This window comes from Gymnogyps californianus, chromosome 2, assembly GCF_018139145.2.
Source record: "Gymnogyps californianus isolate 813 chromosome 2, ASM1813914v2, whole genome shotgun sequence".
Classification (NCBI taxonomy): Eukaryota; Metazoa; Chordata; class Aves; order Accipitriformes; family Cathartidae; genus Gymnogyps; species Gymnogyps californianus.
Genome location: NC_059472.1, coordinates 82,158,720 through 82,177,236, shown reverse-complemented (window position 1 = coordinate 82,177,236; position 18,517 = coordinate 82,158,720). Strand labels below are relative to the sequence as shown.

The following is an 18,517-nucleotide window of genomic DNA, read 5'->3' as shown; positions in this document are numbered from 1 at the left end:
AAAAAAGCCGGCCACAAAAAACTAGGAGGACTACTGTTTCACACCCAAAGAACAACTGTTGAATATTCGTTCTGTTGAGCTTTTACAAGTGCCATCTTCTGCAACGAAAAACCCAATAAAGTAAAAAGATCTGTAAGCGTCCCTTGAAGGGCTGGGTCCTCCACTGGGGTGCCAGGGTTGAGGAGCCCTGTGAGCGCTGGGGTGCCGTGGCGGGCAGCAGGATCAGGGTTTGTGCACGGGCGAGGAGAGCAAAACAACCTGCCACTGCTCATGGCGGGGGCCAGACCCAGGGCCAAGGGGGTGGCCACCAAGGGAAGGACAGTGCGCAGCGCTACGCCGTCCCCGTGGGGGCGGCGGGTGCCGCGGCGGCGGGCCAGGGGGACGCAGCCGTTGGGGTGTGGGGGAAGCCGGTGCTGAGGGGAGGGAGGCAGGGAACTGGCGGGAGGGCCGGTGCGACTCTGGCGTCTGGGGACGGGGACGGGTTTTCGCCCGGCCGGGCAGGCGCCGGCGTGCTGGCGGGGGCGGGGGGGGGGCGGGTAGCGGTTTCGCCGCCGCGCCCGCCGGCCCGGAGCGGGGCTGACCGCGCCGGTGCGGGGGAGGCGGGAAAGGCGCCCGGGCGGCTGCGAGCCGGCGGCGGTTGCGGTGACTGACTCGCGCGGCCCCCGCCCCGCCCCCCCCCCGCCGCGGCTCGCGCCGAGTAGCGGTCCCTCGCTCGCGCTCTCCCGGACGTTCGGGGGCGGCTGTTGGCGGCTGGACCCGACCGGGCGCGTGCCGGACCTGCCCCTCCCTCCCCCCCCCCCCCCCCCCCCCCCACCCCGCTCCGCCCCGCCGCCTCCAGAGCCGCACACACGCACACGCAGTCACCCGCTCACGCTCACTCACACGCACACGCCGCCGGCGCGGCTCCGGACCCGGCTGGCGGAGGGCGGCGGAGGGAGGCGGCCACGCCGGGTCACCTTCCCGGCCGCTGGCAGCGAGAAGGGCGCCCTCGCCGCTCTCTCCCCCCGCCCCGCCGCCATCCGTCCCTTGGGGCCGTCCCCGCCCCGGGTGAGCGGGTGTCCCGGGCCGGCGCGGGCATGAGCTGTGCCGGGGGGAGCGTCGTCCTCCCTCCCGGGGAGCCGCAGCGGGACCCCGCCGCCCCGCTGGAGCTGCCGGCCGGAGCGGGGGAGGCGAGCGGGGACACCCCAGAGGAGGGAGAGAGCGGCGGCCTCAGCGGCGGCGACGGCCGGAGGGGCGGCTCGGAGAGCGGCCGCGCCGAGGCGGGGGCCGCCGGCGGCGACAAACCCGAGACCCGCTCGGTGTGCAGCAGCGAGAGCGGCAGCGGCAGCCACCCCGGCGGGGCCGGCCCCATCTGCAAGATCTGCTTCCAGGGCCCCGAGCAGGTGAGGAGAGCGGGGCGGGCGGGCGGGCAGCTCCCCCGCGCTCAGCGAGGACGGACCGACCCCTTTCACACACACCCCCCACCGCCCCGCGCCCGGAGGCGGCAGGCGGCGGGGGCCGGGTGGGCCGGCGGCGGGCAGCGATCAGCACCAGGGACAGGGCTCGGCACCGCCCGCCCCGCCCCCGCCCCCTCTCCGCCGCCTGCCCGGCAGCGGGGCGGGAAAGTGGCCGAGTGCTGCTGCCTGCTGCCTGCTGCCTGCTGCCTGCTGCCTGCTGCCTGCTGCCTGCTGCCGGGGGAGGCCCGGCGTCCCCTCACAGACCTGCACGCTGAGCGGCGGCCGGCGCCCTGGCAGGAATAGCCCTCCTCTGTGCCTGCGGCGAAACGGGTATAGCGAGCCTCGGCTGCTGTACGAGGGGGCTGTGACAAACGCTTGGGGCAATTCTCAGTCGGCGCAGAGCTCTAGGAAAATTCAGAGGTTTGCCACGGCTGGCTTGCACACTGTACATCTTCTTGCCGTCACGTTTGCTGGTTCTCCCTTCAGGGACTTTAAACGATAGGAATTTCTCAGGTTTCTATTAGACTTTAAAATGAGAGTGTTAGCTTACAGGTGATGTTGAGAAGACCTCCAAGTATCTTCTCTGTCGTTACATTACTGGACACAATATCAGCAATGGCTCTGTAACTAGCATTTTATAGCTTGTCTTGTAGTTCAGCTAAAAAAAAATCTTTTCAAGGAGAGAATAGCTGATTTGCATAAGACAGAAATACGTGAGCTACTGGGGGAAGTGTTCAGTTACATTATTCGAGGTCCTGCCTGACAGCTGGCTAGCTGGACAGCGCAGAGCACTGCTCCAAGACCACGGTTCTCTGTGACGTCACCCATTTCTTTTCTAGTGATGACTGCAACTAACTGTTGGAGAAATGCATCTAACCACTTTTGGTACCACTTGAGCTATTTGAAAGGGCTAATGCTACTGTTGTTTGATGCACAGCAATCTTTCACATTTTTCACGTATGTACATATACATGCATAGAGAGTTCTCTGGCTTTGTCTCATTAGAAACACCTAGATGTTTTTAAGACAGTTAAATTTTTGAGTATTTTTATAGCCCAAAATACATGCTTTTTCATGTGTTGAAATTGAGACCAGTTCATTGTTACAGAACTGTAAATATTTTGGTATTGAGTATACATGTGCATAAAAGGTTCCTTTAAAATTAATGTTTCTGTGTTGCCTTTTCAGGGTGAATTGTTAAATCCTTGCCGCTGCGATGGGTCAGTACGATACACGCATCAGCTTTGCCTGTTAAAGTGGATAAGTGAAAGAGGGTCATGGACCTGTGAACTCTGCTGTTACAGATACCATGTTATAGCAATTAAAATGAAAAAGCCTTGCCAGGTAATTTGTTTGTTTGTTTTTAAAAATATGTCTTCCCAGTCATTTTTAAAAACAAAATGATTCTTACGTTTATTTCAAGGTTTTTGGAAAATACAGCAGAAGAGCCTATGTGCTTCACCAGTTAGCGCTTGCACCCACTTGAAGTTAGTTTTTAAGACCAGTTACATATTAAAATGTGCAGTCATTTGATTCTGTTACATTCCTCTAGCTTTTGGCTTGCCATAGAAATGGTCTTCAGAGTTTGTTAAATTCTGTAATTAGATAAGTCATACTGAGACATGACAGAACAACTTGGATCTCCCTGATTTATTCTTCAAGCTTGCGGTCCAGAGGAGAGAGGCAAAGAAAACTTCTGTTGCCTGTGTATTCATCTACTGTAAAAAAGTAAAAGGAGGTGACTTTTCCGTCTTGGCACAATCCAGAGTAGCAGAACGGTCTTTAGGTTTTGTCCACCAATAGCTGTTTCAGAGGCTGAAATGTGCAATAACATTTTTCACAGCTCCCTTTTATCAGCATCATAACATGCAGCTGGAAGTTAGAATATTATAGTGGTAGCATGTTCAGGGAGAGGGGAGGGGAAACTCAAAGCTTCAGCAGATCTGTTAGGGAGGCCTTAATACCACTTTGCATATCAGAATTCTTTAGAGGCTTAAAATTCCATCCTAGAAATTGTATTTCATAACATCTGAGGAACACATTTAGTAAGATAATTGTGTCTTTTTTTAGTTTTGATCCTATGAGCTCAGAGATGATGGAGCTCTCAAAGGCCAGAGCGCTAGGGTCATTTTTCTGCACCTGATTGGAGTTTTATAGAAAAGACATGCTTGGATGGTAATGGCAGTTGTGTGAGCGTGATAAGCATTCCTTGGATGTAGGATATCTGGAGTATTTGCTTACAGCTGTTCAGATTAGGTGCAAGTACTTTCAGAGCCGGTTATGACTTCAGGTTTTTTCTTTATGAATCCACAACGGAAACTTTTTGATAAGCTTTCCTAGATAGAACCTTTATAATGTAAAAAAGTAATGGATTTGTAAAACGCTCCAGAAAACGAAGGTGGTAGATTCTGTCTCTCCATAGACTTTATCTAGTGGTTTGGCATGGGATTCTGTTTGATCATTTTGGCTTTTTTTAACCTTTTAAAAATCTTTATTTCCTGTATATCCACAGCAATCTCATCCTTTTCCTAGCAAAGGTTATATTATCAACAGTTTGCAATGATAGTCTCTGAAAATAGTTGTTTGACAGCAAGGACATGACACAGTTGCCTGCAAAGAGGCATCTAGTACTATTTGAGATGTCCCAAGGTAGCCAAAATATCTAGACAGGACAGCAGATATGACACAACTTATGAGAGACTCTGGAACTCCAGCTGGAGGCCAAGTGGGATATTAAAGGACATCTGAAATGTCATTAGACACCTATCTGTGGACAACAGAATCAAGCCCCAGTTTGAAGAACAGCTATTCAATTTCTGTGGAAAACAGAAGCAAAGAAGAAAGAAAGTGTCAGTAGGTGACACAGTAGACAACAATGTTTGGCCAAGCTACAAGTGAAGTAGAAAGAAACAAGAGCCAAAAGTTAAATGCCATTGTTTTCAGGAGTTATGGCCCTTTTTTTTCGGGGGGGGAGGGAACGGCATTCATGTTTCTGCTTTGATAGCTTAAAAAATACTTAATTTATTCTTAACCCTGTCTTTCATTTTTTATTTAAATTATTTAAGTCTGTCCTTTTTTATTCTTGACAAAATAGCATACAAAAAGATTTCATGGAGTTGCATACTCAAATAATAAGTTAGGCATGCATTCCTAGGGTCAAATTCGTGACACTCAAAAGGTCATGCATCTCTTTGGAGGGACACAGTAGCACCTTTCTTATTCTCCTACACTTAATATTCCTCTGTAGTTACAGAATGTAAAAGGAAGTCTCAAAACTACCATCGTCTGTCTATTTTTATAAGGGTGATCAGTCTTAAAATGCCCTCACTCCTCTCCCGTATTCTTGAGTATAATAGTATTGGCCATTCTTAACAGCTGTCTTGGTTGTATTTGAAGCTGTCTTGGTTTAAGCTTTTGGACAGGTTCTGAATCATTTGCTTGATTACACAAAAGCCTTTTTTAAGGTAACTTTTCAGTCAGGTTTGGTAAAAAGCTAAGGGCTAGACTGTTTCAATATAGAAGTAGTTTCCAACATCTTCATTGAGGTAGCTAATGTACTTAAAAGTTCCCAAGCAAGCAAGACTTCTTGGATTACATTAGATACAATATTTGGACAGGAGTAGTTCACTCTCTCTACAACTAGTAGTCTGCCTTAGTCCATGTTCTCAGACTTGTGTCTACCAGTCTTTTACTTATTAGATCCGTGTAGGCAGAGAGAAAAAGGATGCTATTTAGCATAATAACTTTTTCTCAAGTGAATTGTCTATGCAGATTTACACCAGCTCCTCAGGTTTACTTTTACCTCATGTGTTTATGGAATGTAACAATATGTAGGGAGTTAAGAAGTAGGAGATTTTTCTGTGTTTTCTTCCAGAACATTGGAATAGATGTGAATATTCCATTTAATATCTAACATTTTCTGTGGTTTCTGTTGCTTCATGGCAGGGAAAGTAAGCCCAAAGGGGGGCCTCTTTGGAGGCAGTACATTCAAGGAACAAAATTTGCTATGGTAAGTGACTATTCCAACAGAAATTTTTCCAGTGTCACTTTGTATATTTCAGCAACCACTACTTAATTCATTTTTAAGAACCGAATCCTGGAAATACGTAGACTTTTAATATAGGAATAGATCTTAAAACATGAAAAAATAACAAATTAACCAATGGGCTAACAGTGGAAGATGAGCACACAAACAAATTGATGACGTTTGATCTGGTGTTTCACAGAGAAATGCAAATTTGGAATTTTTTCAGTATCCTTCTCAGGATCATATCAGAAAGACATATTTAACCTTGCACTGGTCCATTAATGAAAGCACATGTTCACGTTGCTGGACTTGCTCCTTACGGCGGGGTGGAATTTGATCCAGTAATAGGCAAGGTTATGTTAATAACTAGAAAATCCCCCAACCTATAATGAGGGGAGATGGAACAAATGTTGCTTTGGGCAGAGAGTTTTGGAAGGTTTTTGAAACAACTTAAAAAGGAGGGAGAAACTTGTAACTGTCTGACTTGGAAACTAAACCCACTTAGAATTACATTTTAGATTAACAAAGAGAAAGAAAGCACAAGCAGAAATACTTTTTATATTGCTTTGTTAAGCTTTATAATTTGTACAGATTTCCTTCCTAAAGGAAATATAAACAGATTACTTTGGTTTTTATTGGTGCTATTTAATTATTAAACTGTTAGCAAATTAATTCACTAGACTTGCAGTTAAGCATGAATGTATATTGAAGAATGTCAATTCTCTTGTAAGATTCAGAAATGATGTTTAAAAGTGGAATATAGCCATACAAAGGTTGAGAAAATATACTTTGGTGCTAAAACCCATCATTTCTATAAAAGTGAGCAATAAAAATATTTAGAGAATAGCCTTTTCTAGACTGTTAATGTAGTCTGTCATAAAATAGTATTACGTTAGATGTTTAATATATCCTGTGCTTCTGTTCATTGAAACATTATATTCTGGTACTTTAGGTGAACTGGACCTGTTCCAAAAGTGATACAGTAGATTGGTGTGCTAATTTAAAAGCTAATTGCATGGCAATTCAACACCTTTTCCGACATCAGGAAAATCACAAAACAGTTATTTAAAAAAGTAAATTCTTAATTGTTAAGTCTGATTTCTTAATATAGACAAAAAATATAGGTTGTACTTAGTATTATTTAAGCAAGTATGGAGTTACTGGAGGTGGAATGTGGCTCAAGAGTTCAGTGGTTTTCAGTGGCCCAAATTGTGATTATTAACATTTGAGATGTTCAGCATAAAAATGGCTATGTTCAACAGTTCTTGTTAATTACAGGTTCAGTTTTTCAAGTCTTGTTAATGATGTGAGTAGTCCTCACTCATGTGAGTAATCTCACTGGGATCAATTAGATAAGCATGAGCAAGACTCTGTAGCAGACTGCATGTATGTATATGCATGTTACATTAAAAAGTGCAAAAGTCAAGTTCTTCAGATACTTCAATATGGAGGCCAGTGTCCAGTAAAAATGTGTAGTAAATGTTTAGTAAAAGTTCTTACTAATGACTATGCTTAGCTGGATGAAAACATTTACCTTTTTAGGCATAACTAAGAAGGGGAAAGGGAGAAGGCTCAAATCTCCAATTGTGCTTTTTAAATAACACTATGTACTAACAACACTCTACTAATGTTGCTGTTACCTTGCCTGTAATGAAGATCCAGGAGGATACATTGTGCTATTCAGTATGTGAATGCACACAAAGAACAAAAAGGATTGTCCCAATCTTGGACAATTTACAAAGAAGTTTGAACGAGAGATAAGGGACAAGTCTATGGGGATATATAAAACCAGTGGTCTCTGTACACTAACCATTTTTAACTATCATTGAGTTTTTAGCATCTCAAATGGGATGAGTTTTAAGATGCCTCTTGAAAATAAAATAATGAAGCTTTGCAGGCACTCTTTGAATGTGAAGGCAGTATGGAAGGACTGTTAGAAGATAAAATACTTGGCTGAGATAGGTATCATGAACTGAACAGAGATGAGATTCAGTGTCTGAGTAGTCATTAGAAGGTAATTAATATGTCAGTAAAAGCCTGGAAGGACTTCAAAAATCAAGTCAATTCTTTTTTATTCCATTTGATGGGGAAGAGAGGAACCAGCATAGTGGAGAAAGAAGGGCAGTAACATGGTCAAAGTAGTGGACTAAAAAAAATTGTATTTGAAACAGTGTTGTGGTCACTTAGAAAATTACATTTGTCATGAACTTAAAAGCTGTGTTACAGTAATTGAGATGTAAGATGATGAGAAATTAATTTTTTATATCTGAATAGTCTTAGATATGCTACATAGAAAGCACCCACAAGTTTTAGAAATATTGTGAACAGGAAGATCCAAATAGATATTTAAATTTAAGATAATTCCCGGGTTGCAGAACAGATTAATGGATTGGAGGACAAATCCATGCTGCTTGAGAAAGGCTGGGACATGAAAATCCTAGAGATTTTAATGACCTTAAATGTATGGTAAGATCTGTACAAAAGGTGGTAGAAACAGACAAATATTTTGGTTTTGACAGGAGAGAGAAGTCTGAAACAGAAAAGTAGATCTGTCAGTCATCAGCATAGATACAATAGTTGTACTTCTCACACTCTTTCTTTTCCTGAGCATCTACTTTTGGTCACTTCTAGGGAGAAGTTCCTAGACTAGATAGACCTTTTGATTTGATACACTCTGAGTCATTTCAGTGACATGCACTGGGTAGATGCTGGTGATTACAATCAGTTCTAAGTAGCGTGCTTAATGAGTTTAGAAACAAAAGGATAATAACAACAGAATAATATGTGAACAAATGAACTGATTCTATCACAGTGATATCACAGTGATAGTTGGGTAGGGATAAAGAAGAACTAATAACAAAAGACTAGATATAGACCTAGGTGAAAAGCTAATCAAAGCAATGAATGGCCATTTGTTGACTATGAACACTGAAGCATATTTGTAAGTCCAATGAGGAGAGATGATATTCATCTAGGAGGTCAGAGCAGTCATCAGCATGGGAGCTGAAGCCATCAGGAAGGAACATGGGAGATTATAGGGTCAGGAATTGAAATTGGAAGGATGAAGTAGAAAGGGGTTAAGTGCACAGAAAATAGAAGCTTGAAAGAGGGGAAGGAGATTGATTTTGTTTGAAAGAGTCCTATGAAAGAACTGAGAGTGAGGAAGGGGCGGGGGGGAAGATTTCCAACTGCCAAAGCTTGGAAACCAACTGTTTGAAACCTATGATTCAGTTCAGAAACTTGGATATTCCTAGTCTAGTCAGGATTTTAACATTGTATGGCAAAAATTATGCTTTCTGGCTGCTTGGTATGGATTAAGATTGAAGCGGTGATCTAGAAGATGTAGTTAATATTTGGGATTTTGCTACAATGGTTGGAATGCTGCCAGCAAACACCTGAGATCTGCTTTCCTGATTCTCTGTGTTCACGCTTTGCTAGATGGAACATTTGGTCAAAGTTGGCATCTCAACTGATAGAACTCAGGAAATCTGTTATTCTTGTCAGAGCGTCAGCTACAGCATGCAGGGAGATAGACAAGCCACTCTGGTGCTCACACCTGTGGGATTATCAGTAAAAAATAGATTAGGCAAAGAAATGGCAATTATAGCATAGAGAACAATTTTGTGCTAACATGTGGATAGTAATTTTGAACTAGTTCTCTTGCATTCCCTTAGGCAGTTCTATTGGACTTCTAAAGGGTATACTAAAGTAATCAAGTACCTACACAAAATAAATAAAACAGAGTCTGTTTTAAAAAAGAATAGCATTAAAGGTACATGGGTGTGTGCCCCTCATGTTACTCTTTAATTTCCTGTAGCTTATTAAAAAAGCAATTGTTCTATTTTGTGAAATGCATAAATTGTGCTCAGGGCAGTGTGACTGCTTGAATGGTGTGAAACAACAGTTAGCACAATGTAAACTGTGAACTGTACTTGGAAATAAAGTTTTAATTACAAGTATCATCTTGATCTAGTGGTAAGATATAAAGATACAGATATAGATACAGATTTAAAGAGTGTCATTATCTTGTATTAAATAGTGGGTTAACTACTTCGAGGAAAAAAAGTGGATTCCTTTGAGCCTTAGATTTTCATGAGGCAAAATGACTAGCATGAGACATGGTGCCAGGTTGTTTTTCAGAGGAAATATCTTGAATAACAGTTATTACTGGAATTATAAGCATAAATTACATATTTACAACAGATTCCATTAGAAAAATACATTCAAAATAAAGGGCAGTGTGAATGGGAATCAAGATCACCACATATACATAGTTACTGTCATTTTAAATGCTTAAGGTATCTAAGTAAACAATGCAAGCCTTAAGATATGATGTGGGACCTGCATTCAGGAACCTTTGAGTTACTGTTTATTGTCATTTTGTTGTCTGTTTGAGTGGATATTTTCCCAATAGCTTGATCTTCTAGCCTAAAATTGATGAAATTTATTTAGCGATGAAAGATTCGTGAGTTTTTCAAATACAAGTTCTTGTCTTTTTATCTTATGTCCAAAATCCTGATTATTCAGGTCTTTAATTCCTTTCAACAAAGATTAGTGAAAAACATTGTAACCAAGTACTGGTTGTTTCAGCATGCTTCTTCTTTTTCTTAATATGAAAACTTGTAATAAATGATAGTGTACTGCTTTTATACCTCTTGTCTATGATTCCTTAGCTCATGCTTATTTGGCAATGTAAGTAGCCTGCCCTGAGCACCAAATACTGTCATAACCTCCTGACTTCTCTACCAGTCATGCTATGTCAACTGTAAAGTGCCACTGTAGTTTTGTCCACAGCTGAAATTTGTCAAAAAAAGTTTTAATAAATTCATTTTGAAACTTCCTTTTAATACTTCTTGGTTTTGAATGTTGGTCAGTTTGCACTGAAGTCTTCAGTGCTTCATCCAGATGAATGGCAGTCATGCTAACTTACTTCTTTCTTAAATTGTTCAACTGGGGAGACAGCTTTTGCACCTATTGCCCTTAGATTTTTAAAAATTTTTGTCCCATACGTAGATTCAAATTGGATGTTTGGTATTCAAACTGAAGACTCTTTTCTTATTGCTTCAGCTATGTGCAGAGGACAGCCCCTGCCTCCTTTCAGGTCAACAGTGCAACAGTGAAAGAACAATTTGACCTCAGTTCTTTTGAAGTACTTGTCTGAGTCAGAGCACCCTCATTGTGAGTTTTGCCTGGATGACTCTTTTCCCATAGGATTCTTTGCTTTTTGTTTTAATTTGTTTCATCTTTCCTTTTTATTTTCTTTATTTCTACATTTCTTTTTCCTGCTACTTTTGTTTACATTTCAGTGAAGCTGATGGAGAATGAGTATTCCAGTTTTAGCCATATGCTGTTTCCTTTCCCCTTATTATTCCCGTCCCTGCACTCTCCCCATATTTTTGCATATTTTTCTGGCAGTGTCTTCCCTCCAGGGCAGTATTAAACTTTGCCATTTCTGTGACAAGCATATTCCCAGTACAGGAATACACCGTATTGATACCCATACAAACTGTATTATTGGATGAAGGCTATTTCCTGAGCTAAGGCTCATTTTTCTTGTCTTTTATGCCCAAAGAACAGATATAATAAAAAAATAATTCCTTAGTAGTTTCAGGAAGTCATGAACCTTACCATCAAGATGAAATACTTGCTAGCTTCATGTGTATTTAGCTATTCTGCTAACACTGGAAGAAGATTATTCCAAGCACTACAAGGATCTTGAAAAAGGCAAATTCGATAAAATTGGCATCCAGGAAACTCTATCTGGAGAAAATGAGAGTCAACTTCAGTATGCCTTCTCGTCTTTCATGCTAAGGAAGCTCCCTCTGCTCACCAGGCAAGAACAGACAGACAGTCTACTTAATGGAATGCTTTATGTATCTCTCATTGCTATTATCCGAGCAATCTGCAATTTACAATCTACTATAACTTGTGGTTACTCCCAGCACATTGTGTTCCTTCTTGGATGACTAAATTCTGCATCTCAATTTCAGGGCTGCTATTTTATAGGAGGAAAGCAATATGACATATTTTACTTGAAGGAATCGGCATAAGAGCTGCTGTGAGCTCACTGGTTCAGATCAGAATAACACAAATAGAATATAGGAGTCTTACACGCACAGCCTTTTCCTGCACTTGCAACACTGTCCTCTACATAACCTCCTTCTTTAATGACCACAAGAATCATTGGAAGCTCCAATCATTTGATGTCACCTTCCAAAAAGGACACTTTGCCTGTATTTAAATGTACAATGATGACTTAAAATCCTACTGAGACTTAATAAAGAGGGTCACTTCCTCCCATATCATCTCATTGCTTTCTGGATGCTTACACCAAATAGAAATTTGATTAATTACTGATGCCTTCTGATATCTGTCAAACTTAAGGGAAAGATCTTCATATCATCCACTAGTCAGTATGAGGAGAGGGACCATCAAATGCATCTTGGGGATTTCAAAATCCTCTACTTCAGCCTGTCCTTTCCTTCCTATATATAGCCTTGGGTAAAAGATCTAGAAAATATGTGAAATTGCTGGTTATTCTAGGGAACTGTGTCTACTTCAGAGTTTCTCCACTCAGAGTTGATATGGTTACCACATACTTGAATGTGTTTAGAAATTTGTGGAAAATCTGCTGTGCATTCACTGGGAAGAGTTTATTTTAGAAACTTATCTTTCCTCTGGGCCTTTCCCTCATGCTTTTGTAGATCTCGCTGATATAATTGCTGTGAGCCTAGCCACAGCAATTAGGATCTACAAGACCTAAGGACTTCAGTCTTCTAGCCTAGACTATTTCAGAAGAGAAAGTAGTTTCAGTAGTTTAAAGTTGTTCTCATATGTCTTGGTGTTTGTTTATCACGTGAAACAAGTGAATCTTTGTCTTCATTGTACAACTCTCATGCATCAGGTCCTCATTATAACCTCCAAAAGGTTCCTTTCTTCCTTGTTTGGGTTCAGAGGTACAGACTTCAAATCTGTTTACTTAAAAATCACCTAGCATTTCCACAGTGCTATGTCCTCTGATGCTGAATTAGCATATCTGAAGTGTGAATAAGAAGCCATGTCTTTGTCCCATTGTCACTCTGTCCTTCTTTTTCATCTTTCCCTAACTTTGCTGATGAATTGGCTGGGTTATCTAAGTACTGAACCACTGTTGCCTCTGACATATGAATCCCTAAGGATGTGACCTTGGTTATGACATTAAATTTGTGACTATTTCTCTACTCCCCTCAGTAACTATGCTGACTACTCCTTTTCCACTATTGTGACAGAAGTCATGAAGATTCTTGCGATAGAGACCTGCTTCAGCAGGAGTTACACTGTCCTTTTTTTGTTCTGGTAATCAAGGCCTAATTCCATTCACTTTAGGGGAATCATAGAATCACGGAATCATAGAATCAAGGAATCATAGAATCACGGAATTATAGAATCACAGAATCATAGCATGGTTTGGGTTGGAAGGGACCTTAAAGATCATCTACTTCCAGCCCTCCTGCCATGGGCAGGGACACCTTCCACTCGATCAGGTTGCTCAAAGCCCCATCCAACCTGACCTTGAACAATTCCAGGGAGGGGGCATCCACAACTTCTCTGGGCAAGCTGTTCCAGTGTCTCACCACCCTCACAGTAAAGAATTTCTTCCTAATAATAGCTAATCTAAATCTACCCTCTTCCAGTTTAAAACCATTAAACCTTGTCCTATCACTACACTCCCTGATAAAAAAAGTCCCTCCCCATCATTCCTGTAGGTCCTCTTAAGGGGGAAGAGGGTTTTGTAGAATATGTTTTATGATATGAAAAAGAAAATTACTTTAGAAAGTTAAATAAATTTATTTACAAACTCAAATTCATGTGGAATTTGCATTGCTCCAAAAGGGTGATTAATTTGCATCTCTCATTTATTTTCATTAATAAAGCAAAGGAATTTCTGAAAATTTCTGTACGTGCTGGAAGGCCGCGATCCTACTGCTCTGTCTGTCTGTGGCACTCAGCATCTCTGCAGGGTGTTGTGGGTCCAAAGTAGCTGCTGCTTAGCTGCCTGCTGGAGAATTCCACCACTGGACTCAGTTAACGTGTTGGCTGAGAGCCTGAGCTGCTTCACTTTGGTGGACCATGAGCAGGCATTCAAAAGTGACATTCTAAAAGCTGTTCTATTGGAAAGTTGCCGAGGCTTGTTTTCATAGCCACAAAAAAATACCAACCTTTCTCCTTCAGCACTGAGGCCGCCCACTCATTCCCAGTTCCCTGACTGGAGAAATGATGTGTTCCTTCCTTTGATCTCTCTTCTCCCTTAGAATCCTCTATGAGTTAAGGCCAATACAGCAGAAATGGTCCTCTTCACTACAGCATTGCAAAAGCTGTCTGGAGTCAGTGTCAGAATACTGGCCATTTTCCTGGGTTTTTCATATAGTTTTTTAGGATATTGACCCATAGTCGATATTCTCTACTTCAGAGTTGGATGCTGGATAAGTTACTAACAGTCAGCCAGGTCTGACTGGGCAAACCTACCTGGAGAAGAGTATTAGGTTGTGGTGGATTGATCCTGGCTGGATGCCAGGTGCCCACCAAAGCCTCTCTATCACTCCCCCTCCTCAACTGGACAGGGGAGAGAAAATATAAAGAAAGGCTCGTGGGTTGAGATAAGGGCAGTTTAATAAAGCGAAAGCAAAGGTTGCACGCGAAAGCAAAGGAAAACAAAAGATTTTATTCTCTGCTTCCCATCAGCAGGTGATGTCTGGCCAATTCCCAGGAAGCAGGGCTTCAGTACACGTAGTGGTTGCTCTGGAAGACAAACATAAATAGCGAATGCCCCCCCTTCCTCCTCCTCCTCCTCCTCCTCCTAGGTTTTATGCTGAGCAGACGTCATATGGTATGGAATATCCCTTTGGTCAGTTTGGGTCAGCTGTCCTGGCTATGTCCCCTCCCAAGATCTTGTCCACCCCCAGCCTACTGGTGAGGGGGGGCAATGTTGGAGAGACAGCCTTGATGCTGTGGGAGCACTGCTCAGCAGTAGCCAAAACACTGATGTTTTATCGACACCTTTCTAGCTACCAATAGAGAGCACAGCACTATGAGGGCTGCTATGGGGAAAATTAACTCCGTCTCAGCCAGACCCAATACATACGTCCTCTCCTTACCAGATATCTGATCCAGTTACCTCTTCACGTGCTTTGAGCCATGACATCTTATACTAGCTATTTCACTGTTCTGAGACATGTTCCATTAGCTCTGTCTGCAGTCACCAGTCTTAGGTGCTCTGCATTTTCTAAGCTTACAGTTTTGGTGTTTCTCAGAGTCTAGTGAGTGAGAATTCCATCTAAGATGGAGAAACCTTCCCTGCTTTCTTCATTAGGCATCGTCCTTGTAAGGATGAGCTGCTCACAGACTTTGGATATCAAGAAATTTTTGTCTTACTACAATGGCAGAACCAAGGCCATTTGAAGATCTACTTGCCTGTTTCTATCCATTCCAGAGAGGTCAAAAAGAGCAGCAATCTATGTGCAAAAAATTTTCCAAGTAGGTAACAAGTTGTTTCAGGACTTATATCCTATAGGACCACTAGGGTGTCTTTCCAAGAGTGCCCTAAACTAGTTTCATCAGAGCTCAAGTGTTATTGTTAATACTGTTAAGGAACCCAGAAATAGTGCTGACTGTAGGACAGAGCAATCTGAGAGCTGCTGTTCTGAAAAGAAGACCAATACCTCTGTCTTACATAATTAGTGAATGTAAAGAGGGGACTATTGTCTAGAGACAACAAAATGTGTCTGTGTTTATAGACATAAACTTGAAAAGCGACAATTTGCCAAAGAGTAAGTAGTTCTTTGATAAGCGTGTTTTCCATATGGACAGCATGTACTTTCATTCTCTTAGGTGCTTCTTGTATTTGAGAGAAACTGAGTTTTTTTTTATTTTTATGTCTGTATTTGTACTGCAAGAGATGGTACACGGGTTATGTGTAAGTCATATAAGCACCATTAAGCCAAGAACAATTTGTAGTTTAGGGATTTTCAAACACAATGATATGAATGGATATTACAGTTTTTGATATTATGACCATTGCTTGCAGTACTATGAATGCTGATGCACAATATAACAAGTCAGAAAGCCGGGTATTTTCAGTGTTCAAAAGCATCAGTTATATTGTGCAATTTAATGTAATTACTCCAAGGGATTTCAGACATATTCATGATATGGTTAGAGAGAAATATAGAGTTTCTGGTGTAGTGTATACTATAAAGGCAACTATTTTCTTTTTTTACAGATAAAGCTATCATATTTGATGATACTTAGTATCTAAATTGCCACTTTCTGTAATTAAGCACTACATCTTATACGTTTTCAGATCTTAAAAAGAGAGTCTTATAAGTAACTGGGTGATCAAAACCATGGCTACCCCAAACTATTAGAAATAATTCGATTACTGATTGAAACAACAGTACCTACTAGTTTGTAGTTGTGATTATGTAGCAGTATCTGACAAAACGAAGGCAACTGACTTTTTAAATTTTGCGGTTTATTAGATTTTTTAATAACTTAAAATAATTGTTATTAATAACTGTAGTAAGTATACATTATATTAATTCTTATAACTGTATTGTGCATATTTTATATCAAGTTTTAATTATTATACATAATATGTAATATATAAAACAATTATAATAAATAATTCTTCCATTAGGGCAAATTTTCAAACAGTATGTTATTTATCGTATTCATTTGCACAGTCTGAAGTTTTATAATTATGACTAAATTGTCTTCAAGTGAAGATTTATTGCTAATTTAATTGATTACAGAATCAATCTAATTGATTTGCTAATCTAATAAATTACATTCTAATTGACTTTTAGAGCAGATTTTGTACAAGGCAGAACCCAGGACTGTCTTCTTCATGATTACATGCTAGTAGATAATACCTTTGTATTCTTATCATCCTGCCTTTTAACCTTTGCACAAGATACCCATAATCTTGCTTAGGGATTAGACAAGGCAACAACCTTACCTCTGAACTCAGGATATGTTTCTTTAGTCTTTTTGTTGCCATCAAAATCTGAAGTTTCCTTTGTTTTATATCTTACAAAGAAGCACATGAAATCAGCATTGTCTCTTCCCTCACGTTGTTCGTCTTCCAGATTTTCACATGAAAATTCTGATCCTGTTCTGTGAATTAGTTTTTGTTCAGGGCCAAAAAGGCCAGAGGCCAAGATTTGTACTCAGTTGTTTTCTGGTGAGGTTGTACCCTTCACTGCTGAAACACATCATTGCTATATAGTGATAGGAAGAAGACTGGACAGTGAAGGTGCTTCTTCAGATCCTATGCCTAACCAAGGGTACGGAGTTGTTTCGTGCCAGAACTGTTGTGACGTCCCTGATTCTCAGCTGTGAATAATGTTGCTGCAGGACGCAGAGGAATCCAGTGACAGTAGATGGTGATGGCACTACTTGATTTCATGTCTTTGGATTCATAGACTGCCTAAAAGCAGACAGTGGAAAGCAGTAAATACTGTGTACTTTAAATGAAATGTTGGTAATAATTGATGCTTTACAACTTCTTAACTGTGCTTATCCAATTGAATTTGTTTGTACATATACATTCTTTGGCTCCATCATCTAACCATCATTTTGTGTTTTGCCTGGATTGGAAAAACACATTAATAGTTAGCATTTTCTACCCCTTTTACAATACTCACATGTTTTAGAAGAGTCCTCTTTCAGTCTTCTTTCAGTAAACTGGGAACTTTGAACTCTAAAATTCCAATTATATGGCATTTCTTCCACCTTCACATCATTTATGTGGTTCTTTTCCAGGAAAGGCCTTTCCATGGACTCTTTTTCAGCATCCAGAACCCACTGAAATAAGCCAGTGTCAGAAATAGTTCCTGATGCTTTGTACCATACTAAAATCTTCTCCCTGCTCATCCCTATGGAGGTGATGTGAACAGAGGAATCAATTTCATTTGCTTTCTCTTTGATTCAGTGAACATCTATGTATTGTATGGGAACTGGAAGTGTTCCAATAAATTACTTGGAAGGAGTTCTACTATTGAATATCCTGAATACCATGTAAATCTCAGTTATTAAAGTAGTATCTTTAGAAGTGGAAGTTTAAAACCTTGTTTTAATTCAGGTGAGCAATGGGTTTGAATCAAGGGATTCACACACACTCTCACAAGGGAAGGCACCAACCATTAGGGTGTAGAATATTCTCAGATAAACTCTCTGTCTTTCCTCTTTTATGGATTGTAAAAATTATTTAATTATTCATAGAGTCAAAAAGACAGAGAAAGAGTAGCCAGCACTTTCAGAAAGTCCAGCTAGCAGATGAAATATGAGTTTCAGTAAATGAACTAGAATTAACACTTGAATACTTTCAATATGATAGACAAGAAGACATCAGCAGAACGATGAAGACCAGGTGATCCCTCTAGATACTGACTGGTGGCTAGGGCATTTTTGTGGAAGAGGCTTGTTCTGTCCCTCCATGCTGAGCAATGTTTTACACATCTTTGGTGAGTGCAATAGTATCATAATGAGCTGCACGGTCTTAGCCTCATGCTCAGCATTTTTTTCAGATAAAAGTATTCAACACTTCTAGCTAGAATTTACAAACAGTTCCTTTCCCAGGAGAGAATGAAAAAGCAACTCCAGAACCCTTTTTGATACCGTCTGTTTGTGTCCAAAGAGAAATACACAGTTGTATAGGCAAAACATGGTTAACCCTCCTAAGTGACTAGACAGCATGAGAATTGTTAATACCTCCTTCACACAGCTGGTTTATAATCTTGCTGAGACTTACTTCCTCTGAGTAATTAGAATAATTTTTTTTTCCCCAGTGTTCTTCCAGGAATGTGGACCTATCCATAACATGACAGTCTACGCTTGAGCTAAGTTTTCAGTTTAATTTTGCAGATCATCTTTAAGTCGGAGAGAATGCGACAACCATGGCAGGCTTTCACTTCCTCTGTTCATTCATCTTTAATTTTCGGATAATGCTATCACGAGTACAGCTAGGTTGCAATGAAACTCAGTATTTCCAATAAAGCTGCAACAGAAATTGAAC

General features: G+C 41.2%; 1 protein-coding gene across 1 annotated transcript in view; it reads left to right on the top strand.

Annotated features, from left to right (window-relative positions):
* The first annotated feature begins 1,076 nt into the window (after window positions 1-1,076).
* The window catches only part of MARCHF11 (membrane associated ring-CH-type finger 11), a 32,299-nt gene continuing 14,858 nt past the window's right edge, over window positions 1,077-18,517 (top strand). The window contains exons 1-2 of the mRNA XM_050892629.1: window positions 1,077-1,382; window positions 2,625-2,780. Coding sequence (XP_050748586.1) covers window positions 1,077-1,382; window positions 2,625-2,780 — 462 coding nt within the window. The remainder of the gene's footprint in view (window positions 1,383-2,624; window positions 2,781-18,517) is intronic.